This window comes from Protopterus annectens, chromosome 10.part0 (genome assembly GCF_019279795.1).
Source record: "Protopterus annectens isolate FY-2018-M chromosome 10.part0, PAN1.0, whole genome shotgun sequence".
Lineage (NCBI taxonomy): Eukaryota > Metazoa > Chordata > Ceratodontiformes > Protopteridae > Protopterus > Protopterus annectens.
The window spans coordinates 1117398910-1117426347 of record NC_056744.1 but is presented as its reverse complement, the minus strand read 5'-3'; the positions used below and the strand labels follow the sequence as shown (position 1 = coordinate 1117426347).

The 27438-nt window shown below is 39.4% G+C and overlaps 1 protein-coding gene across 1 annotated transcript in view; it reads right to left on the bottom strand.

Moving 5' to 3' along the window:
• LOC122813503 (UDP-N-acetylglucosamine transporter-like) overlaps window positions 1–27438 on the bottom strand; it is a 755441-nt gene that overhangs the window by 436170 nt on the left and 291833 nt on the right. Inside the window, 1 exon segment of the mRNA XM_044085850.1 lies at window positions 26675–26764. Coding sequence (XP_043941785.1) covers window positions 26675–26746 — 72 coding nt within the window. The 5' untranslated portion in view covers window positions 26747–26764.

The following is a 27438-nucleotide window of genomic DNA, read 5'->3' as shown; positions in this document are numbered from 1 at the left end:
GATTTATCCAAAGGGGATGACTATGCATTCTTTGGCATTCTGCTTGAGGGCATTGTTTTGACACCAGGCATCTGTCTCAGCGAGGCCCTTTTGTAGGATGTCCACATCTTCAGTAGTTTTGATTATGGCTCCTAGTTTGCAGTCATCTGGAATCTTCATTAGCCACAGACCTTCCATGTTAAAGTTTACTTCAGGGAAGTAGATACCAGACAGGACAGGGCCCAGGACTGAACCCTGTCATACTGCACTTGTCTCTGGTCCAAAGTCATACTTGGTGTTTGCTACTTTCACAGTGTATGTTCTGTCAGTTAGTCAGTTGGCAACCCATCTTATGACATAGCGATTTATACCTAGTTTAGTGAGTTTATCTATAATTCCAGAGTGGGGGATGGTGTTGAAAGCCATGGCAAGATCTACATAGGCTGTGTGAACCACCTTACCCTTGTCTATGGTTCTGGTGACTGCTTCAATGACGTCTATCAGGTTTAGGAAACATGATCTGCCTCTTACAAACCCAACATGGTTGTGGTCCAGAGTTTGGAGATTACCAGTGTCTTTTTTTATAAGTTATATGTTGATGCATTCCATGGCCTTGCAGAGCAGGCTCATCAAGCTAATGGGACGCGAGTTCCCGGGGTCCATGGTGGCTTGCCCCTTGTGTAGTGGGATAACCATCACTGTGCACCATTCAGCAGGCACAAAGCCTGTGGTGAGGCTATGACTTAACATGGTACATAGGTATGGTGCCTGTTCGTTCTGTAGTTTGTGTAGAACACAGCCTGGGATGTTATCTGGTCCCATGGATGCTGTGTTCCTGGCTTTGGAGAGTATGTTTTACCTGTGCAGCCATGATGACAGCAACTTTGCAGTCTCCCGTTATAGAGATGTGCTCTTTCATGGGTGAGAGGGGGGTAAAGTTAGCACTGATCCTATCTGCCAGGATGTTGGCAATATCAGTTGGGTCTGTATATTCAGTGCCATTGTGCTGTAACACAGAGCAGATCTGAGTGTTGCCATTGAGGTTCTTGACATAGCTATAGAATGCTTTGTGGTTGTCTTTATAATCAGTGATGTTTTGTTTTCAGAACTAGCTTTGGAGGATTTTATCATGGATCACAGCTTCTTACTGACGTTGACCATATAGCTCCTCCCCTCATGGAATTTTACTCTCTTTTGCAACAGTATTTTCCTTCTGTTGTGCAGTTTGTTTATGGCAGGGGAACACCAGATTGGCTTGCTTTTCTTGGAGGATAGCATCTTGGTTCTGTTTGGGATAGCATGATGCATGCAGTCATGTAAGTGCTTATAAAGTGCAATTGTGAAGGATTCAGTAATCATAACTGTATTGTCCATCTGCATGTGTGTCCTGCAGCTCAGCACTTTTGTCTTAAGAAGCATGACGTTGGCTTTGGAGACATTTTTTAACATGGTTTCCTTAATGGGGGTGTGGGTCCAAGATGTGGATATGTAGAGTAATTAGCTTATGGTCAGATGGGACCAATGAGGCGCTGACGTCAGGTGTGGAACACCGGTCACTCAGGACAAACCAAACCCCGTAACCAACACAAACAACCACAAAGTGAGCTAAATGCTACTCATTGCCAGAAGTCTCAGCCTCAAGATGCACACACTTGAGGCACTTCTCATTATGGAGAACATTGATATCTGTGCAGTATCAGTAACCTAGTTCAAGGCTCCAGACAGCACACCAGCACTACCAGGATACTACTCATTCCATACCTTCCAGCATCAGAACCTGAATCACAGCACATAGGGTGAGGATGTATCCATATTCATCAGGGATACCTACACCTCTCTCTACATACTCTCTACAGGATATGTGCCCATAGAATGTTGCACAGCAACGTTCTTCACACTCCACAAGTGTGGGGCCACAAAAAACCCTTGGCATTCATGCTCTATGAGCCTGATGAGTGTGTTCTGCAAGGCAGTGGAGCCAATCATAATGGAAGTCAACAATACAGAGATTGGGAACCTTCACACAGCTGAGCACACTCAGTTTGGCTTCATCAAATGCAGACCATGCCTCCTGAACTGGGAGGATTTGTTTGACAGTTACCCAGGCTACAGATGATTGAAATGAGCTCCACACAGCCTACCTATACCTCGCTAAGGCCTTTGACACCATTCCCCAGTCAAGTATCATAGATGAACTCACCAACCTGGCCATGAATACATACATCACAAGATGGATTGCAAAGTGGCTCACAGATAGATCCCACACATTACGAGTTGTGGGCTACATGTCAGACTCTACACCGGTAATGACTGGTGTCCCCCAGGGTTCAGTCCTGGGGTCCCCCCTGTTTGGTATACACTTCTCAAATGTACATGCCAACACGGGAGAGTTGTGGTTGACTAAGTTTGCTGGGAACTGTAAAGTGTTTGCCATAATAGATTCCCCGGAAGACAGACATATTCTCCAGAAGGGACTCTATGAGACAGATGTGTGGTGTCAGAATCATGGCCTCAAGCTCACTGTGGAGGAATGCATAGTGATCCTCTTTGTTGAAAACAAAATACCCACAAACTACTGCATGGGTGTTACCCCCTTAAAAATGACAATGTGATAAGGGATCTGGGGACACATGTACATAGTCATCTTTCCTTTGACAACCATGTTGCCAAAGTGATTGGGAGATCCTATGTGGCCCACCTAATCAACAAAGGGTTTGCATCAGGATTCAAAGACGTTGTGTTGGCACTCTACTCTTACATCATCAGACCCATCATTGAGTACAGTGCACCATTATGGATGTACTCGACTTAGCATATCCAGCAGCTGTAGGACCACATAGGTAAAACTAAATCTGTTCTTCGTTGCTTACCGCCTACTCAGAGGCACATTCCACCTAACATACAGAGCCATGTCCAACACATAACTGTTGAACATGCTCCATCTACACATAACAACATTGAGTCACCATACACATTCCAGGGATATGAACCTCATCAGATTGATGAATATAACATGCTGATGGGATAGAGTACCATCCCAGACACTTGCCTTACTGTGGAAAAGAGTCCTAATTTACATCAGACAAAACCCCTCGCTGACACTCTTCAATTGGAACTTTGATGAGTGGATGGGAAACAGACAATTCATGCCAGGCATCACATCAGCAGCCCCACTATAAAGGGGCTTAGGGTACTAACTATTAGAACTAGGCCTTGGGAGACTACCCAATGGTGTGGTGAAAGCTGCACAACTTGCGTAGGCTGATATATGCCTTCGTGGAGATAGTCTACTACATACCTATAAACCTATGTGACAAAGTACATGTCTACAGATAGTAGATGTACAGCAGGCACATGGACCACATACATTGTAATGCTTATAGATACTGGTGAGATACTGGTGGCTGTTATGTACAGTGGGAGAGATGTGCACCTCATGTCTTTCATGCCATTGGGATGTGTGCTGGGTGGGACATTCCTAGATGGCTCCCTGTCATGGTCACCCTTTTACACACATCTCTGCCCATCCATCTTTGGCTTATTAAACTGTGTTCCCCCTACATATATATAGAGGTACATAGGTAGGTAGTAGGCTATCTGCCTGAAGGCATATATTAGTATGGCCAGAGTGTGCAGCTATCACCACCCATGGAGTTAGTTCCCTAGGCTTCTGTGTAATATAGCTGATGAAGTGATCCATGGTATGACAGTTCAGTTTCACATACACTCATCAAGGCTCCTCTGCAAGTGTGTCAGTGAGGGTCTTGGCTTAATGTCGGTTGGGAGCCTGTTCCAAAGCAAGAGAAGTCTGTGAGTTAGTAATGCATCCCTCCAACATGTTTTATTTAATGTTGTGATGATGATATCCCTAGACCATGTGGTATAGTGAGCTTGGGTTTACTTCAGATAGCGCATGTACATCAGTTCTGCATTGGACATGAACCTGTCTGTTGGGCAGAGATCTCCTGAGTAGACAGTATGCAACAGAGCACAGATTGAGTTAAATTCAGTCTTGTTGCATGGGGCAACTGTTTGAGGCCAGTACTCCTCTTGTTGAAGTACTTCAGTGGTCTTTCCAGCTGCTGAAGGTGCCTAGTCAGATTCATCGCAAGTGTGTTGTGGTACTCTCTGATGGGCCTGATGACTGATGAGTAGAGGCAACCTCTTTTGAACTACATGCAAAGACCTTGGCAGTTTGTGGGAACACATAGCATGATTTTCTAACCACTTTGTGAATATGTTTCTGGAAGTAGAGATGACTATCCACATGTGTCCATTGATCCCTTATTATCACCTCCATATTTAGGGTGTTGGCACCTATGTGGTATTTGTATGACTGTAGCTCGAGGCCATGAATTTTACACCACATATGTCTAACTGAGACCCTTTTTAAAGATCTCTCTGTTGTCCCAAACATTGATTATAACAACTTTTTTGCAGTCATCCACAAACTTTGCTAAACATAGCCCTCATGTGTTTGACTGTATTTCTGAAAAGTATACACCAGACAGGAGGGGTCCCAGGACTGAGCCATGGGGGACAGCAGTTGTTACCAGCTTGAACAGGAGACCACAATTCTTACCTTGTGAGATCTATCTGTGCCCCAGTTGGCAATCCATCAGATGACATACATATTTATGCACTGGTTGTTGATTTTGTGGATACGACATGTGTCTGGGATGTTGGAAAAGGGCTTTTCATGGTCTATGTGGGACGTGTGTAGCTCATTTCATTGATGTATGTCCTGGACAACTGCCTTGAAAACAGTCTAGCAGGTTTGGGAACCATGATCTGCCCCTGACCAAACCAAAATTGGTAGGGTTGGGTGTTTGTATGCTCACAATAGCTCTGTTTATGAGTTCCATCATGATGGACTCCATGGCCTTGCAGATCAGGCTTAATAGGCTTATAAGACAATAGTTCCTATGGTCTGTTGTGCACCAACACTTGTGGAGTGTGCCAAATGTTGCTGTAACACATTCAACAGTTTCATATCCTGTACAGAGGGTGAGTCTCAACAGACTGTTCAGGTGCAGGGTCTGTTTGTTTTGGAGTTCACATATGACACAGCTAGGGAAACCATGTCATCCCATAGATGCTGTGTTTTTAGGTTTGGAAAGTGCTGTTTAACCATTGTATATGTGATTTCTGGGTTTTCACAATCTCCAGGTATGATAATGGGCACTTTTGTCAGTGAGAGGGGGGTAAATATGTATGAACCTGTCTGACAAGATGGTGACAGTGTCAGTCATGTACATGTATTCCTTTACAGTTTGCACTGACTCCGAACATATATGTGTTTACATTGATATATATGCCATTGCGAAAGAAAGCTTCATGGTTCTCTAAGGACTCTTTGACAATATTTTTGCCAGAACATGGATTGGATAATGTTAGAAGTGCTCATTGTCTATTGATGATACTGATCGGAGATTTATTGATCTTCTTTGAATTTCCACTTTCTTTGAACAACTTAAGTGCTTGTAGTACATAGTTTGATTATGACAGGAGTCCAATATATTATATGGGTCTGTTTTCATATTACTGTGTGCGCAAGGCAGGATTGGTGAATAGTGACAAGTTTCTGGGGTATGAACTGCAACTGCCAGATATGTGTGGCCCACTGCTGTACTCAGACATGACCTAAGTGTGTGAGCATGCCCAGTATGACCTTTCAGTATGTTGCTGACTGACATTTGCTTTGTTTATTTGTGTGTGAGCATGTCCAGCATGACCTTTCAGTATGTTGCTGACTGAAATTTGCTAAATTTGTTGAAGTATGTGAGCATGCCCAGTATGGACATATATACTATATGTGTGGGAAAAATCAAGTTGGTTTTTACTTCAGGGTTCACCTTTGTGTTGTACATCAACAGGAAGCACGCTGTGCCTGCAGGGCTTCCATGAGTCACTTTGCATAGACTTATCAACATTTCTACATATGGGGGGGTGGACAGCTATTATTTGTACATTTCTACCCAGGGGGCACACCTGATTGTTACTGTGGGTGCACATAGGATGAGGGGTTCACCTGACACTTATACATATTTGCTAGGCCTGCACTGCTATGTCAGGTACTCCATTTCAGTCTGTACTGTTGCCTATCGTACTGGCTTGAGGCATACTACTGTACTAGAGAACTTAGTTTCCCATTTCACGTATATTAGTTTGTGACTTCATAGCCTACCCAACCCACATCACACTGCCTGGCCTGCTGTTATCTGTCTGCATAGGCCTGGGGGGAAGTTCAGAGGGCATGATACAGCATTTGTTTATGTTTGCGTTAGTCTACAATTGCCCTGCTGTGTCTGTGCCAGTGAAATGCTGTCATGGCTTAGTGGTTCAGTACTGTGACTATAGTGCACAGTATCCTAGGTTTGAGCCCTGTCACTGCTTTTTATTTTCCTGCTGGGCAGACCTGACTGGTTAGGGAACAGTAAAGCAGGTGTGAGCATGTTTACCTGGTTTTGCTCGACTTTGCCCAACATTGCCCAATGTTGCGCTGGATTGCGCGGCACACAGCTCCATGCAATTGTGCTTAAATATGCTAAATAATGGTAAAATATGCTTAGCACTGCTTTATATTGCTTAAAATAGGGCAATCATGCCTCAGGTGGTGCTGCAGGGCTGCTTATGTCGGATGCACATGGTACACTCCCTATACATGTTTGAAAACAGGTAGTGTCAAGTTAGGCTTCCCTTTTATTGTATGTGCGAGTCAGAGAGAGGTGTCATTTCCAGGGTTCTTTCTGAGTCAATGTATGTGCTATGTTTTGCCTCTTTGCCAAGGACAGGGCATACTGGGCACACCTCCTTCTGCCTACTGGGGCAGGCTCAGGTTGTTCCTCCTCCGAGTCATGCTGTGCCTGTGCAGGCCTTGGCAATGGTGGGGGGCTGTTTGGCCCTGCCCCATGCTGTTCCTGCTGCAGCTGTTTTCACAGGATCATATTGTGTTACATGGCATATACCATGACAATTTGGGTACATGTAGTTGGTGAGTACTGCAAGGCTCCACCAGATGTGTCCAGGCACCAGAACCGTGACTTGAGCATCCCAAACACACGCTCAATAATGTTTCTTGTTTGTGCGTGTGCTCATTATGGAGATCTTGTTCAGGTGTGTGTGCATTTCTGATGGGTGTCATCAGCCACGGCTCCAGTGCGTATCCAGCATCCCCCACTAGGTGACCGTCAGGGATGTCCCCATTGGCAAATCTCTGGTACAGCTGCATCAGATGCCAGATGTGGGAATCGTGATAGCTTGCAGGGCAGCCAGCACACACATTCATTATTATGCCCTGGGCATCGCACATGACCTGGCAGTTGACGGAGGGGAAGCCCTTGCGTTTGATGCAGACACTACCCTTCTCACCAGGTAGTGCTTTGATGTGTATGTGCGTGCAGTCTATTGCACCCGCCACCTCAGAGTATTCTGCTATTTGGTGGAAAAGACACATATTGCTGGCCAATGCCTCACTGGAATTGGGGAAATATACATGCTCACCGACATGTGCTGACATGGCATCCAGGAACTGATGCAGTATCCTGGATGCTGATGCCTGTGAAACCCCCATCATATCACCAGTTGGTCTCTGGAAGGTACCTGTAGCAAGTATTCGTAGGCCAACACATACCTTGGTATCCACTGGGATGGGTTCCCCTCTGTTGGTTCTGTGTGTGAGGTGTGGCTGGCACAGCTCAACAATTTGCTGCAGGAGGTCTCTGTCCACTCTATAGTGCTCCACTATCTCCAGCTCATGTAGCCCCTGGTAGGTTACCCTGGGTCTGTACACTCTTCTCCATCTCCTCACTGTGGGCTGCTCAGCAGCATTCACAACATCACCACCCTCAGCACCTTGCACATGTATGTTTATGATAGCTATAGCAGCCCCTAACATTTTGTCAGCCTTAAGCTTTTTAAGTTTTCAGTCTTTGTATACTGCAGTGTTGCAGAGTTCTTGTGAAAAAAAAAGGTAGACTGCTGTTAGCAGAGTTTAAAGTGCTGGGTTGGGCTGGGCTAGTTTACTGCCTGTGTAATTGGCTGATTCTGATATATTTCACCTGGCAGCTCTGCTAGTTCTCCTTGGTTAACGTCCTATTACTTCTTTTTCTTCCTTTTTCCCTTGCTGTTTCCACAAGGGGCAGCGGCGCGCAAACAAACGCACACCAGAGCACATGTGTGCACGCGTGCGCACACATGCGCACACGCTGTGTGCCCATTTGCAAGTAATTTCAGATATATCCACAGCGTACACCTTTGGTTTCTTGTTTTCAGCTAGTAGCACTGTACACACACCTCTTGCAGTCCTGAGCAACTCAGGGCAAACACAGGCCACTGTGCTCCAATAACCTTACAGTTTTTCAGACATACCCCCTCATGATGTCACCTATCTTCTACTCTACTGCTACCCTACTCCTACACTTACACTCTAGGGACATGGCTCACATGCCGGGGAAAATTGGGATTCACTATCCTTATCCTCATTTGCATAGGATTGCCTACTAATGCTTGGTTACATCTCTCACACTGAGCTTCCCCACCTAAGCAACCACTACTCAGTGGCCATGTTGTTTTCAGTCTGCCATTCAACTGCATGGCAGAACAAGGTTTTTAGTGAAAATGCACATTTGTGGCTATTTTTCACTTATTTTCATTTTATTTACAGTGCAGCATGTTTGCGTACCGCTACACTACGCTTAAACATCAGCGATTGGGGAAATAAAATTGGGATTTTAAGGATTTACAACATTTGCAAATGCCAATGGCCCTATATTTGGCCATTGGCATGCTTCCTCAACTAGATGCATCCTTTATTTGGAGCTGTCATAGCTCCGTTTAGCTATTTGCAGAACAGTACTCCGTTACCAACGGAGTACATTTCTGCAGATAACACTACTCTTACATGGACAGGTTAGTGTTTCCTGGATTGCAAATTTACCTCCTTTGCATAACTTTCAGCAACAAATGAGGCAATTTGCATACCATAACACTGTCCGTGCAAGAGTAGCTTTTAAAGCTCTCATGCACGCCCCAGCCAGATATTGCTGAATCGCTCGGCAGACATATTGCCTGTCTGCCTTCTTACACTACTCTTACACTCCGTGCAAGCCTTCGTGAATCCGGCCCTATCCCTAACTAATTTTTTTTGTTTAAACCTTTCACTTTTTAATTGTACACACATATATGTTTACAATGTCTCTTTCTGGATCTGAAAATTGTGTTTAATTTTGCTACACATTACTATATTCTGGTTTTCCTTGGGTTTGAAATTGTTTGGAAATTATTTCCACAGGACTTTGTTGAAAAGGAGGCATGCAATGTTGGATATCCTAGTCATGAAAATATTAAAAAAATAAATAATACGGTTACTTGTGGTAGTAATGCTTTGAAATGAAATCCTAGAGAGCTAGATAAAAATGGAGAAGAATGGAGAATGATTTGATTTCAAATTAGAGATGCCAAATATGCAGGGTATAGAGAAGTGGATATTTATGTTGCTTCTACAGGACTTAGAGCACTTCTAGATTGGTACTTGACAGTATCACTATGACTGGAAATGCATAATGGAATGCCAGGTACTTTTAATTCATTATCTAAAATAATATCAAAACCAGAAATAAATAAAATGTTTACATTGTTGATATGGTAGGTTTTATGACTTCAGACAGCATGACTCCATGTATATTTTCTATGGAATACTGGTCATTTCCATGAAACTCTTATCAATATTTACTAAACGCTGAACAATATGTGATGTAATTTACAACAGCATGCACCACAAGTGTGATGTCCTGTCCCTTTAAAAATATACCAACAGCACTATGCCCCATTCATTTCCTGGGTAACAGTCAGGAAAACTGGGTGAAGAAGCCACCATCTGGACATTGCTCTGCCAGATTATGCTTGTAAGCTCTACTATCCCCTGTGCATTCCAGTACCATCCAAGGGTTGACATGCAGCAGACCTTTGAAATGTATGTTCATGCCTCTGCATGGTGCAGGTAATAAACCCTGCTATTTTCTTGTAAACAGCAGTTTCTGTGTGGCCTTTGCTCTTCATCATGGTATCAATTTCAGAGTGGATGCATGGGCACATGCTTGCCACCCCTTGACAAGAAGAGAGGCAAACAGGTGGAACTTCTCCATTCCATGCTTCCACTATACCAGAGCCAACAGGTACCCAAGGTGCTTACTGAGCTCAGGTTCTTTGGATCACAGTCAGAACACTGTGCCTGTAGGCCACCAGAGCTCACAAATCTTAATTTTTAGAGTTTTCAATGTTTATTCAAGTAAACTTTTACATACTTTCTGGTTCAGAGAGAGTGTAGATTCAACTTTTTTGTGCTCTTTGGCTTCCCACGCTGACTATCAGCTGAAACCAATTCCTCTTCCTGGACTGTGTCTGATCTATATCTGCATTAAGTAAGAAGAATGAGGATGCTGATGCAGCATTATACTTCTGCTGGGGAATGTTTTCTGTGCTATGCCTAACCATTTCCCCTCCCCTTACATGCAGTTTGTGTTGAGCCAACTAATGTCCCCTGACTATTCCTTGTCCCCTTATGACCCCCCCTCCACATCCCCAACCTCCACCAGGAATTGATGACAAGTTGCTTGCAGTGCATGCCACCCCCTCCCCGTCCAGATGGACATGTCCATCCCTGCCTGACAACACCTGAGGTGTAAAGCTGCATATCAAACCTCGGTTACCTGTTCTGTAGTCAGGACTTCGTCCCTCTATGCCGAGGTGCTGGCTGAGAGTGTGATTAGATATGAGTTCCACTGAATTCTTGATAAATCATCAGTTTGCTTCCAGTTTAATCTTCTTACCTCAAATATGCTTTTTCTGTAAGCTGCTTGTATTTCACTTTCCTGCTTTCTCATAAAACACACAACACATGTTAAGGTGCATGTGTGTTTTCATGCAGAGACATGTACTGTGCTAGTTAAACAGTTCTGTTTCCACTCAGCCAGCTGTGTTTGAAGTCATCAGCCAAATCTTTCTTGAAAGGAATTTTACTGCTCTTTACAATTTAGCTCATTTGAGAAGCACTAAATAGAACAAGCCAAATAATTATTTTGCTAACATTGTAGGACCACTAAGACCATGTATCTTTTCAGAGATAACCACACGCACTGTCTGGTTAAGTCACTTGCTCAGAGTTATACAGAAGGCAAATGGAGACTGAGGAATTCCCCTCCCCAAGAAGGGGGGCAAACAATCTGCACTTCTCCAATACATTTCTTTACTAGGTCATAACTGTAGCTGCCTGATGAATCAATGAACTGTAACACACCTTTGTACACATTTGTAAGAATGCTTCAAGTGCATGACATTTAATACAGAGAGGACTGTAATCCTACCTGACTCTAATACTTTCAGTCTGTAGACTTGAAACTCGTAATTCTGGTTTGGCTAATCACATGAAACAAGTTTTCTGGCATTAATGCAGCACAGAAATGGAACCACACCTCTGTCAGAGAAGCTTGAACAACAACAGGGCAGCTCACCTTTCAGGCAGGCAGGTAGGCTGTTTAAATAGCTAGCTAGCTGATTATAAAGGATTGTTTTATGCTAGTTTGCTGCTAAATAAGCCTTTAAAGTAAAGCATCCAAATTTGTAGAATGAATTATGCCCAGATATGACTGGTAACTCCAACAGAAAGCTGATGTAATGGCTAATCAAAAAAGAAAAATATGGATCAGAAACACATACTTTCATCAGTGTTGCATTGTATATTTGCTTTCAGTTTACATTACAGACAGCATCCTAACAGCTCATTTGATTAGAAAACTACTGGAAGTGTATAGTTTTCAGACTGGAATCTTTAGATGCGATAATGTCTGCTCACAGAAAATATTGCATCAATTTCAAGTATCCAAATGGGTCACACTAAGTCTAAGTTTGGCTACTCTACAGTCAGAAGTATGAAACTTAAACAAAAATGCAGGTAATTTAGAGGTACTTAAGCAATAACTAGGCTAGCTGCTCTTGCAGATCAGTGTAAATCTAACCAGTTTCCCTTGGTGATAATTAAACCCTGTACTTCTGTGTGAGCTAAACATCTTAACTATTATGTCCCCCCATGACTGAATCAGACTTCTACAGGGTTCCTTACCACATCTCTGGTATTCCTGGATGACTCAGCAGTCTTTATCTGCCTGTATCCTCTTCATGGCTAAAATTAACATAACTGTCTTGTCAACTTACCACAGCAGGTTTTGAATCCTGTCATTTCTCGATCTTGGCCCAGAGATGATCTCATCTTGGTCCAAGAATTAGAATGAATCAGAACACATTCAGCCTGTCCTACTCTTGATACTTGTCACCATCCTTTCTTCTTTCTTCCTGACAGACAATAATTGCAGAAAATCATTTTTTTTTTTTTTTTAGGGCAGTTGATTGTCTTATTAATTTGTCTATGAAATCCGGCACTGTCTGTCTCTATCACAGTTACTTTTAGGGCACTGTTATGAGACATATTTAATGACAACCTTTACCATACTCCTCAGAATACTCCTCACATTCACTAGTTTTCTAAGCTGAAAAGGTCTTTCATCATTTTCTTCCCTGTAAGGTTTTCCATTTTATGGATCTGATTGTGGAGGCTGGTTGTTAATGTGGTAGAAAACAATAGCATAGTATTATCATCTGGAAAAAGCAGTGTGCACATCAGTTTATTAGCTTTTCATATGCAAACATACACACACACACACACACACACACACACACACACATATATATATATATATATATATATATATATATATATATATATATATATATATGTGTGTCTACAGAAACAGGTGTATGGTCTTTCAAGTCCACAAGAAGAAATGTTGCTAGCTCCTACGCAGTTTATAACCCAAATCTATAGTAAGTAACTGGAGCTTGGCCACTGAATGCTGTTTAGGGCATTTCTTTGTTAAAGCACATAATGCCGAGTTTCATATTTGTGTTGTATAACATTAGATAGCCTAATAGATGTGTTGCATGGAGATTCTTAACATGATGTCCCCAGTGTAACTACTGCCTGAGTGAAAATGCATAATTACTAACACAATTCCTGTTTTACTAATCACGTTTGTATTTGTGTAGTAATCCTGGAAACAAAATACAACTATATATTCCCTCTCATTGTGCTATATTTTTGTGGACACCATTTCTGAAAAAGGCTGTCTTTACATATTTGAAGGAAATATGGAAAGACCACAGTGAGTTGGTCCATTTGATAGCAAAAGAAAAGATTATACTATTTGTAATGGATTCATTGAAAGTACCTTGCATTTCCCAATTATCCATGTCCACAAGAGAGATGGAGACTTAAAAGAAAAGATCATGGAGGGACGAAAAGGGTGGTATACAAATGCAGCTGATAGGAAGGGCATTTCCTTCTGTCTGCTCTTATCTGATTGATCACTTGTCAAATGATATTTCTTGATATGCTTATTATGGCCTTACTGCCTTGCATAACAAACAGCAGCAGTTCTATTATACAGTTCATTTTGTACTTTTATTTGTTCCAGTTCCTGCTGTCATCATATATATTCATGTTGCAAAATTATGGCATACATTATTTGAACAACACATCAAACATCCTTGTTAGTATCTTTCAGTTTTGAAATCTTTAGTCTTACATATCGTTGTGCAAACTGCCTATCCTAGATCTTTAGCAATTAGATTTAGTGTCCGGGGCAGCACACCAATTTGGCACTCCCCTAATGAAGCTTAAAAAAATGACAGCTTACAAGCTGCCACTACATGAGCACAATCATGTCTGCATATTAGACAGCCTGTAAACTATCACACTTTTCCTTGCTGCCCCCCCACATTGTAACTGCTTTAAAAAATAAAAAAATAACAGACGTTTAACAGTTTGCAATCTAATAAGTAATTATGACTGTGATGTTTTAATAATAGCTTATATGCTGCCAAAGTATTTGTTCAGATTCAGTGACCCCTTTAAATTGGAGTCTAAGGCAGGTGCCCTAGTCACAGCACCCATCCTGTGGCAATGTCCTTTCCATTTTGTTAACAGCAAGAGTGTTACGTTCTCATACTGTATGTAAACATCTGTCCCTGGGATTTCATTAAAACTGTGACATCCCAGCTGGATTTCCTGGTTAGCAAATGCAGAATAAATAAACAAGTAAATAAACAGGTATACCAATAAGCCTTTTTAAACTAGCTGTCCATCTGTAGATTTAATGCACTGGGATTTTGAAAAAAAAACTACTCTGAAAAATGGAAGATTGCTAATTTAATTTTGGCAAATAAATGTAGTTTTAGGAAGAAATATTGACAATTTGTCATTTTCCAGTTGAGATAATATTTATGAGGAGAGCTTTAATTAACAGGCCTGTGCCTTTTCAATAACAGCTGACATATTAAGATAGAATCCATATTTTATTCTTTGTCTGATAATTCAATAAGGACTTTGATGCAGTAATTTACAGGTGTTTGATGAGAATGTAAGTGTAGATGGGTGGCGAGCAAAACATTTTATATTTACTTATTAGGTTTTTAGTTTTGTGGACAAAGTTGCAGACCCTTTACCAGCCCCAAACCATATGAGGCAAAATTGGTGAAATACAGTAAAGGCAACATTATTTGTCAGGTATAGTAACAGTTTTAAAGAGGCACAGTGAAAAATGTCAGCAAAGCAGTGCGTCGCAAAGCATCAAAACAGAACGGTATAGTGAGATGCGTTTACAAGATCATTGCTTAGTGTTAACAGAGCAATGAAGGCCAAGTGCCTACTAAAATGCATAGTATTTATTAATTTTTTTATTGTTTTCTGACTGGGTTAATGGACTGATCCACGAAACAGCCATTTCAGCCATAACCTGAGAAATACAACATAAGTAAGAATAAATAAAAGTAATAAAAGAAACAGTAAGACAAGAAGTTATAAAATGGATATAACAAAGATAGATTTGACAATGGCTAAAACTAGAATCTATATTAGCTGCTGGATTTTTGCACATTTGCATTTATTTCAAGGAAAAAAAGTGCAATTCAGCAATGTGGAGTAACTATCCAGCTTGAATGGAGTTGGATTGTAGATACACTCAAATCTTAATGGTAAGCTGATAGAGATTGCAATTCTTAGCCAAATAATACTCAAAAAAGCTGTCACAAACCCCTTTATTACCCCATCATTGTGGTTTGCGCACATAGGTGCATTGCTCCAGCTGTTTTGTCTTAATTATTGCAGTTTAAATTAATCAGGATGCAAGTAAATCTATTCTAGACCCTCTGGTACAAATCCCATTGTAATTCGTAGAATAAACATCTGTAACCATGGATAAGCACTTTCCTCCTGTCTTTGCAGCCAGCTTGATGGAAATGGGCATTCTGATACAATGCAGCAATTGTCACATATCAGCCAACAACCACCTAATTCTTAAACAGTTGGATGCAGTGTGTGAGAGATGTAATTATATATTACCACTGGAGGCAAGGCTCTCACATGCAGCTACTATAATTACCGAATAGGTGTCAGAAACACACAACATGACATTCTACCTATTACTCTCATTAAAGACCAAGCACATGGACTCACATAAACTGAGGCCCTTAAAAACTATCTACCCAAAATTCAAAGGCCTCCTAGATACAGCTACCCCAGAAACGTTCTACCAAATCAACAATCATCAGAACACATGTAACTTCAACTTATTGCGTCGCAGCTCACAAAGCAAACTGCCACACAAACTGTTCTAGTCATACGGAATTTCATAGAAAGACACATGGATGTTCCATCACTAAGCTGAGCAAGTAGAGGGTCACTGTCAGCTGCCTATCAGGGTCCAGGATCTGCTAAATCACACACACACTCAGATCACTGGACCACAAGTACTAGTATGGCTCTATCATTCTACGTGTGGGTGACATACCTTTCTGGACTATATGAAGAGAGACATGATGGAACTATTGAGTAATTCATCCCAGAGTGGTATGAGCCTAGCATTGAGCAACATTCTAACTTCTCTGAGGATGATGTTGCAGTGTATATATATATATATAAGATGATTGTTTTATCAATTGACTTATTTTTTGTGTCATTCGATGGGGGTACAGTACTTGTCAACTTGATAGGAAATGGTTGACAGGCCATGTTTGGTTCATCAGCAATGGTCTGCATCTGCTCCTTTGGGCTTTAGAATACTGAACAAAACTTCTTCACCCCTATAGCGGCTTTTTTAAGCAATGCCAACCTGATTTCCAACATAGCAAAAACAACCCAGGATAATCTAAACGTGTTATGGCTCAAGACAGGAGTCTAAACAAAAAATTGACTTCCTGCAGGCTCTCCTCACCTTTGAGAATGTAAATGCCTGTGCAGTCACTGAGACATGTTTAAAGCTGCCGGGAGAACCCTGACAGTGCAGGACTACAATGCCTTCCAAACATTGAGACCAGCTACTGCACAGGACGTGCAAAAGGTGGGGGTGTCTCAGTATTAATCCAGAACAGTCACATCTCAAGACTGGGGAAGCACTATTATGCACTTGAGCTTCTCCACATCCAGCTCACTGTAACCAAAGTCCCAAACCGTACCATCACAAACTATAGATCCTGTCCTGTGACTCAGGACAACCATACTGCATACCCAAACAAACTGCAGTTGCTTGGCATTGAACACAAAACTAGACTCCTGGATGACTTCAACCATCTCACTATACATAGGAAAACATGTACAGCTTCCAATAAGCAGGCCCAGAGATTACTGACTCAACAAAAATGCTCTGGCCCAGCTAGTCCTTAAAACCACTAGAGGTGCTAAAATTTTCAACATGATCTTGCAAATATGAGAGAACTTTGCACCTATCTGTGTATAACATCCTTGCTTGTCAGGTCTGGTCAGACCACAAGGTTGTATCGTTTGAAATTCATCTAAAGCCTGTGATCCCATCAAACCCATAACCATTTAGGAGTTATTTGAAAACAAACCTTCTACTACTGAGTGATACCCTGGCAAAATTTTAAGCTCCATCAAATTAGTGAACTCTGCCGCCTCTGCAGAATTGATCACAGAGACTGTATGCCATCATGTAAACAATTGCTTTGAGGCAGCAGTACCAAACCAAAATTATCACAGGGCTAACTCAAAGAATATACAATCCTGGTAGAATCCCAACATCAACAAGTTGTGTACAAAAAGGACAAAATGCATGGACAAAACTATTTCCAGCAAGGCAAGACCTTGTCTCATCAGATTAAATAAGAAATTCAAGTCTTATCAAGTCCACCAAATTCAAATTTGAGGTAAATATAGCTTTGCAGGCAAAGAACAACCACAAGGCCTTCTTCAGCTATATCTACAACCTTAAAGGTAATATACAAAAGTGTGATGAACTAATTCTAAATGGAAGCACCAGTATGTAGCCGGATGATGTATCAAACCTATGTGCTGATAATTTTAGCTTTGATTTTAGCCCCCTTCCCCCCTGACTCCTCTCAAAGAGATACCCTTAACTATAATCCCCCCAGCTATCACTAGCAAACAAGTCCTCAATGCCCTGTCCAAGGCAAATAATACTGCATCTTTGGACAAGATAATATCCCAGGATATCTTTTGAATAGCATGAAACATGACCAGTCCAGCCCTATAAAATCACTGTTCAGCCATAGCTTCCTGATTGGCTTTGTATCTAGCAAATGAAGGATTTCAACAGTTATCCCTCTGCACAAGAGTGGGCTATCTACTGACCTGGGTAACTACAGACCCATAAGTCTGATTAGTCTCATATGAAAAGCCAATGGAATAATTAATAAGGACATTATAAATAAATACATAGAGAACCTTCAAACACTGGATCCAAAATAGTTTGGTTTTATGAAAGGCACATTGTGGCTGCTGGACCTGGTGGACTTTTTTGAGAAATTCACTAAAATTCTGAAGGAGGGTAAAGAGGTACACATTGCCTAACTCGATCTGGCCAAATCATGGAACACTATTCCTTATTTGGACATTCTTAGCAAAGTCATGAAACTAAGAGTAAACCTGTATGTCACTCATTGGATAGCCATCTAGCTCACAAATGGATTTTAGGAAGTCAGGACAGGGACTCTACTTTCACAAAAAGGTCAGTCCTCAGGGCTTGGTGCTGGGGCCACTCCTTTTTGACATCTAAAGTTCAGAAGTCAAGGCTAATGTCAGAGTCCTCCAGCTAACCAAGATGGAGATGAGTGTAAGCATAGTGTTGTCACAGAATCCCTCAAGGACACTATTATCCTTCAAAATGGCTTCTCGCAAACTAATAATTGGTACAACAGCCATGATCTAAAATTGAATGCCCAAAAATGTATAACAACATCCTTCTGAAAATTGGCAACTCTGAATAATTACCATATATACAATACATCCCTAAGAACAGACCCAGTAGTTAGGGACTTCGGAATAGAAGTGGACAGTGACTTGACATCTGACCATAGTTGATCATGGTGTAATGAAGCCATAGGTAGGGTAAGGGACCAGGAACACCCCTCCCTGCCACCATTCAATTGTCCCATTACTTGGCTGTCTCTTCCTGATTACCATAAATACTTTTTAAACCTGTCAGTGTACATACTATTTTCTTCTTTATGTTTACAGTGATTACAAAGATTTAGATTTAATTTAAAACTTTATTATCAAATTTTAGAGACAAGTTTTGATGACTATTTGCTGAACAAAGCAGTCTCACAATGAAAACAATTTTAGCATGAGCAACAGTAAATTTCTCTTGCCTTGAAACTCGTATTCACTGAAAATGCATTGAAGCTTACATTCATTAAAAATGCATATGGCTATTAATGGATTAAGTGTACCTTTGGCCCTGTGATGTTAGTAACCATGGGGCCGCATAAGCATTTTTATGATCATGCATAAATGCACGTGTTCTTTAATTCTAATTTAATTTAATTTTAGACCGCAAACATAAAAAGGGAAGAGGAGTAGCTATCCTCTTCAAAAACATGTTACAAGTTACCTCTTTAGACTATAAACCACCTCTTGAGAATAATGCAGAAGTACTTACTTCCAAACTTCAACTCAGTTCTAGTAAATCCTTATATATCATCTGTACCTATCTACCCCCTGGTAATAATACTAGTACACTCGAGGATATCTTCTGCTCCCTGTCAGCATAATTTCCACAAGAAACAATAATCCTAGGGGATTTCAATATTGACTGGAAGTGTATTAGTTCTGCACATCCTACTTCATCACCTCCCCAGCCAGAATTAACAAGACAAACAAAAAAGAAAGCACCTTAGATTGGATTCTCATAAATAAACACCACCAGTCTTATAAGATAGGAATTTTCCCAGATGATATAAGTGATCACTCATTGACCTACATAATCAGGCAAAAGATTGATATTCTCTACACAGCCACATATAGGACAATACGGTCCAACAAAGATTTTAATCCTGATCTATTCCAACGTGAACTTAGGGTATGTGATTGGGCTCCTTTAAGAGGCAGTTAAATACTTTAACACTAAATTCTTAGATATCCTAGACCTGCATGCTCCAAAATGGAATATAAGAACTAGGTCAAAACCAGCCCCTTGGCTCTCTAAAGACACCAGACAGAAAATCCTACTCAGAAACAAAGTGTGGACCAGGTGGCAAACTACCAACAATTCCTTAGATCAACAAACATTTTGACAGATGAGAAATGAAACAAAAAAAGCTATACTCTCAGATAAAAAAAAATACTGTCAAATGCAGCAGTCACACCATAATAAGCCACAAAAGTTTTGGGCAAGCATTAATAGACTCCTGCACCCAGGCCAGTCTAGTACATCAACCCCACTAGGTAGTAATCATGATAACCCCATGCAAACTGCTAATACCTTTAATACCTTCTTCACAGAAGCTATACAATCCCTAGCAAACCACTTACCACCTGACAGCTCAAACCTTGCTTCCTCCATGATTAGCTCTCTCCCTACATTTCAACTGCAACCCATCCCAACATACTTCATCTACAAGCTCATCCAAAAACTAAAACCTTGTACTCCATCAGCTGACCAGCTACCTGCAGAATACCTGCAGAAATCAGTTAAAGCTGTGGCCTATCCTACATCCATCCTCATAAACAGAACCATAAATGAAGGAACAATTTCAGCAATCTGGAAAATCTCTCACATTATCCCCCTACACATAGGTGGGAACTCTAATGAATATTCTATTGTCCCATAGCTCTATTATCCCCTTAGCAAAAATAATGGAAAAATGCATTCATAAGCAACTACTTAACCATCTAATTCAAAACAACATACTTGCTGAGTGCCAACATGGCTTTAGGCCATTTCATAGTACCATTACTACCCTCCTATCCTCTGATTCAATTAACAAAAATAGAAACAACAATATTCTCTCTTCAGCACTCTTTATTGATCTATCCAAAGCTTTTGATATGGTAAACTACCAGTTGCTTATAAATATTCTAAAATCACTCTCTCTTGATGCACACTCTGTAAAATGGTTCAGTTCCTACTTCAGCAATAGGCAGCAAGCTGTGCTTTGGGAGAATAATCTATCTACCCTCTTGCCTGTCACCCTAGGTGTTTCTCAGAGCTCCATTTTAGATTCTCTACTATTCTCAATTTTCATCAATGATCTACACTTGGCAATTCCTCAAGCTATGTGTATACAATATGCAGATGACTCTACACTAATATGCTCAGCCAACTCCTTATCTGAACTGCATCCCTTAACTCAAAAGTGTTCAACATAGTAGAACAATGGTTTCTTAAACATTGCCTCCTCCTAAATCCAAAAAAAAAAAAAACAAGCTCTTGCTCTTCATTCCCACCACAAAGTCCACCCCAATAGATTTTCAGTCACATCTAACAATGGTACTCTCATATCACCTGAGTTAACAACCAAACTCCTAAGAGTTACAATTGACAACAACCTCAATTTTGATACTCGCATTAACAACACTGTAAAAACAGTCAACAAAAAAATGGGCTCCCTCTATAGGATCAAACCCTTCCTCACTCCATCAGCTATATCTGCAACTGCCCATTCCCATATAATCTCAACAGTGCTCTATGCCTCTCCTGTTTATACTAATCTGTCCAAAAATAATCTTCTGAAACTGGCTAAATCCTACAATAATATTGCCAGATTTGCCAGTGGAAAACCATTCAGAACCCCCCACTGTCAGAATCTAAAACTACTAGGTTGACTGGAACTAGAGAATCAGCTTAATTTTAACCAGCTTACAATTGCCCATAAGACCCTTTACCATCCTCAAAACACTCCAATACTTTCTAGCCTGATCACCCCCTACAAAAATCTCAACACCCTATGCTCATCCAGTAAACTACTAGTTCGCATAAGTAAACAATAACAAGGCAGGTGACTCTCTGTTCTCAAACACAGCTGGTAAAAACTGGAACCTTCTACCTAGTGAACTTACATCCCTATCCTCCCTAACACTTTTTAAACAAAAACTTAACATTCGCCTGAGAACACACTGGCTTTGCCCCTGTTGTAACCCTGACTAACCATTGACTTACTTTTTACCACTTTTTCATCTACTACCTCTCTTTGACTAAGTCCTTGTTTCTTAATCTCAGAGAAATCTGGAATTGTAAACTAAGTAATCATCTATTAATGATTTCATCTTGAGAATTATTTAACTAATGCTAGTTCTCCTTGTTTGTACATACTGTTTTATTTAATGAATTGTAACAATGTATTAATATTTGTACTTGCCAACATTTTGTAATCTTTTATTACTGTAATCAACTTTTTTGCTTGGAGCTTATCTCTCTAGGCCTCTACTGAAAATGGACATGTATCCAGTTAGACTAGCCCAGTCAACAAATGTAAAATAAAATAAATAAAATAAATTCACCTCCTTGACTTTTTTAATTTTATTTCTTATTTAATTCAGCAACATTTGTTAGAGTGTGTTTTAAATTTGTAGTACTGAATATTTTTATAGTAAGCAGTAAGACAAAGTGTATGAACCAAAAATGACAAAAGTAGCCATTTCAATATAAGAAGCCACTCAAACTGCTGCCATTATAATATACCAATATTCGTACTGAACAATTATGACCACTTTATCAAATGAGTACACATCATATGTCTGCTTGTTATAATAATGACCACAGTAAAGCATTCCAAATTGTTCTAAATAAATTCATAGCAGTCCTGCAAAGGCATTCTAATGACTTTTTTAACTTTGATTTTCTCAGCAGGGTCAGTCACTGTTGTCTACAGACATCTCCCAAACACAGCCATTATTATAACTACATTGTTGACTGCATCTTTCTCAGATGTCTGTGTCAAAAAAAATTATAATAATGACCAAAGTCACATATTTCAAATTTATTTCACACAAACCCACAGTAGCCAATGTATTCCAACTTAATCCACACACACAAACCCACACACACGTACACGCACACACACACACACAAACACACACACACACACACACACACACACACACACACACACACACACACACACACACACACACACACACACACACACACACAGTAGTCTTACTGATCCAGATTAAAGACAGTTTAAAAATGATCAGCTCATAACAGCATAAGGTATTTTCATCCTCAGAGAGTACACCACTCCTGCCAGCAGTTATAGCCACTTGATTGATCGTGTACACTTGTTATTCTTGTGACGGAATAAATTACATGTACTTTATATTTAGCTTTGGATGAACTACATGATAATGTAAAGATCACTAACATCATACCAAAAGATTCAGCCATGTACCACAGTTTAAATATGAGTATGTATGACAGCATAAAAAATATTAATCACCTGATAAAATATGCTATGTCAATATGCTCAATCTTTGCAGAAGTAAGTCATATGAATAATTCCACATTAAAGAGAAACTATTACTAATACATAGATTGCTTCTGGCAAACAACTCTGAATTTTAGTGCTTCATCTACAAATGCAGCGCCTTATGTTGCATCAAAAATGGTGTGCTGGGGATATTGCTATAACACTTCCTTAACTAGATCAGCTGTGCAATAGGGAATGGCTGACAAAAAATGACAACAGGCTCATAGTTACTAGGCATGCAGTCTTGAAGACCTATAAAGCCTAGCCCAAATTCCCAGCAGCACCAAAGCACTGTCTGGTTAAGTGAGTTGTTCTCTGTCACACAGTAAATAAATGAAAGTGGAAAGATTCAAATCTTGTACCCTTGCCACAGGAAGCCACCCATTAATAGGTCAGAGCTTTAGTCCTCAGCACCAGCTGACAGAGTAACAGTTTTTTATTAAATGCAGAAATTCTTTACAATCTGATTTTGTAGAGAAGACTATATCACAGTAATATCCAATATACCTCCAACTACATCATGGATGCTGAAGATCGGAGGGTTCTGACCATCACTCCAAATTATACAGACTGAATGACTTAATATATGCTAACCCTTTGCAGCTGCTAGATGCTGTAAAGAGGGTACTGCAATATATATTACTAAAGTGTAACATGTTTAAGCTATATTACATAACCCAGGCCTGTTGATGAATTCATTCACTCTTTAGTGCAATCAATAAAGCAACACAATTAAAGACAATATAAATGCTGCAATAGTTTTTGTTCAACAATGCACAAATCATACAAAAATCAGAAATACTATTGCATACAACTTAATGTTTTTTTTTTTGGGGGGGGGCTTACATGCTTGTATCTCTTTGCTTTTATTTTTGATTAATTTATGAATAAAGTCAAAAAGATGTTTGAAAATTGGAGCAAATTAACGTTCAAACTTTTTTTTCCATGTTCTCATAATTAAAACTGATATTTCTCCAAAGCTGTTTTATTTTTACAATAATACAATTTTAACATTTTCTGTGAGAGCTTTAAAGCAGTAAGCAAATAGTTGTTAAGTTTTATGATGGACAGTAATCCAAGAGTTAAATTTAGAAACCATTCAGACCTTAATGAAAAAGGTGAACTTAAACTTCTGAATTCTGAGCTGTATTACACTATTTCAAGAATGTTTAAGTCATTTATTGCATCTAATCATTTTACTGTTTACAGGATAGTGTCCAATTATGGATCCCAACAATAAGGCAAAAGCAAAAATCAATAATTTCTTATAGATCCTGTCCTTTCATAGATAAATCATTGGGTTACTTTAAAAATCTTCCTCCCTGTCTGAATCTTTTGATTTTTGATATTCAAGCTATTAAAAACAGTTTTTTTTAAATGAATTCTTTAATAAATAACTCAGTGCTATGTGTCAACTTTTCTTGTGCTTGAGGACCTTTGCCTGCATCATCTGTTAGAGAACGATGGATTGAATTGTAGTATCATTTTGAGAAAACACTGGAATCTTAGTAGTAGGACTATCCCTTATATTAACTTGCTTATGATAACAGTAACTAAGTAATATAAACTATTAAAGTATGATGCAAAAAATATGTTTTTCATCTCCTCCTGGCATCACCATCCTAATAAAAATCAACATGTACATTTTGTATAATTCTATTCAAATACTTTTCAGAATTATATATTTCTAACTACTAGTCTACATATCTCTGTGATATAAATATTCATCATCGTTGTTCTAGTTTGGCACAATGTGTATAAATGTTTACCACTTACTGTTATAATGTACCAAAAATTTATGTTCATGCATAGCACTTATGTGACTCCCTAGACACTTGCAGCAATGCATAAATTATCTTCTAAGTGTGTCTGATGTGGGAATAATTTAGTTATAAATATGTTTCATATTTTCTGGCGATTCACATTTACTCAGCCAAGTTGATACTTTTTGTGCAACTATATATTGAGCCGTGCAATCATCAATAACAAAAATGACTGAACCTGGTAAAACTTCCTACTTGCTATACTTTTTAATACACATTTATTGAATTATCACTTATGGCATAGGCAAACGTACATTTATATAAAAGTAATCAAACCATATTAAAAAGTTCACATTTACAGGCATTGTTGAAGAAATTAACCAAGTGACCACCAAAGCTGACACCATGCAGAGCTTTTGTGGTATCTTGGTTAATTTCTTCAGCAATACATATTTTTATCTTACTAAGCGACCTTTGGCTGCTGTGGGTATTTCTTTTTATTTATCTGACAATTACAGACATTATAGGATATATAACAATATATGTGATGTATAATTCAAGCAACATTAAACAAATTATTCAATTCCTGCATTCTCTTAAAACCTCATTCCTCTTCCAAAATATTTTCTGCATGTATTATTCCTACAATTTCCATTTTTCACTGTAATTTACTCCTACCAATTTTTAAAGATCCCACTTCGTTTTCTTTTATTTCTATTATAATAATCAAGATCATGCATCACATAATATTTATTTACTCTGTTTGAATTTAGCTTTATAAAAAAATATTTACCACTAACAATAGCTAAAAAAAAAATCATTAAAATTGTTGTGTGGTTTTATGAACAAATCTTTATCTTCCTGGAAATATTCACAACTATTTTTGAGACTTTTAATAAGATGTCCATTTTTTTAATTACTTAATCTGATATGCTGTAAATGATACTACCAAATTTAGTTAATGATTTGGTCTAATAACTGTAAGTGTTCAGGCCAGGATTCAGAGGCACTGTATAAAATACCTGGTGCAATTTATCATGGTTAGTGGACACTCACAGGATGTGGATGATTGACAGATTCAAGTAGTGAAATTATGTTATGATTAAAAATAGAGCAACATGTAGTACATGATAATAAGTGAATAATGACAAGTAAATTTGGAATCAAAGGACAAATCAGCTGCTCTGAGTATGCCAACTGATCAAAAAAGGGGACTGATTCAGATATATATTAATATGGGCACACTGCACAGCAGCACATACCTATTTTGAACACAGAAAATATTTATGTACATAAAAGAAGTAATGCTAGGAGTAGCATCTGCAGTAGCAGGGAAGTATAATGTCCAAGTACATCTGTTCCCACAGGGTTAACATTTTTCTCTGCAAGTGGACCTAAGTGTTTGAGAATGGCAGCTTCATTCAGGGCCCAGAATGGTAGAAATACAGCAGGGAGTGATGGAGAGAACCTGATTTTGTTGTATCCCCTACATAGACACTTTAGGGAGCACTTGCTGTGGCCATATGATGGTCTAATGCATAATGCCATTAGCATCATCCCTTCTGGTGGGCAGTGCTAGTACAGATGCACTGAAATGAGGCAGTGCCATCCTATGCTACTCCATTAGTGGAAAGCAGAGATTCAGATTTAGCTCAGAGTGTAAGCTCATGTCCAGCCCAGGATTCATTCTCTGCCTTTCACATGGCAGTTTCTGTGACAGGCTCTGGTTCCTCTGTGACACTGAATAGGATAAACAGGGTACTGGAGAATGAATGAATGAATGAATGAAGGAATTAATGAACTCAGTAATTAAAGCACACTGTAAAAAACATACTGTATAAGTATTACAGTAAGTAAATCTACAGTTATGATATGCTTGTAAGAATATCCATTACATTCTGAATTAAGGCTGTCATGTGTCAGATGGTCTCATTTTCTATAATATGATGAGGCAATGGCTTTAGGATATTTTGTACAGTTGTACCCAACCAGTTTTCAGCACTCTGTCCCTAATGTTCTGTAACATATTATCTTGGTTACATATCCACAAATAAATAACAACAGAAGGGAAATAGCAGAGTTATCAAAAAAAAAAGTACCAGAAAGTTGATCTTCTGCACTGGTGTGGTGATCAATGGAACTTTTTCCTCCAGCTGATGGTTGTTTTCCATGTCATGAATGAGTTAAAACTAGGAGATAAAAAACAAGGACATTCAATTTGTGTAGCAAGATATTAACCAGATGCAAGGATGACTGCCTAATAAAATGAAAACTCAGTTTTATTTATTTCATGGGTTTTATTAAAACTCTTTAATCCAGCGACAGCAGTCAGAGCACAGGTCAATGAACTCATGTATTCAAATGCAGGCTTCTTGGCAAATTATGCATTTCCCTCCTGTTGTCCAGAACAACAGAAATGTATTTCTAATCTCTCCAAGTAAAACCTAAATAACATTGAACTACCAATGCTAGCAAAGACTATTTTGCCATTCTGAGCCAAAGAACAAAAGTGTATTGTATGTCATACTGAGGGAGCTGAATGCATTGCTACCTTAGTCTTTAGTTTTTCTGGCCAATGGCTGCATGTAGGCCCAGTGGCCATGTCCTGATTTTTTTATCTTATCATTTTATTGTTTTCCATGTTTACAACAAATTTCAGTATCCTCACATTATTGCATTGCTGTCTTCATAAGCACGACTCATTAAATTTAAACAAAGGCTGTGATTGGCATAATAGTTAAGGTGTTATTGCAGAGACACAAAGTACTGGGTTTGTTTCTCACCTTTGAAAGGAAAATTGGATAGGCTTAAAATGGCTTACAATGGCAGTTAGCCTAGTACTTGCCTATGTACCTAATAATAA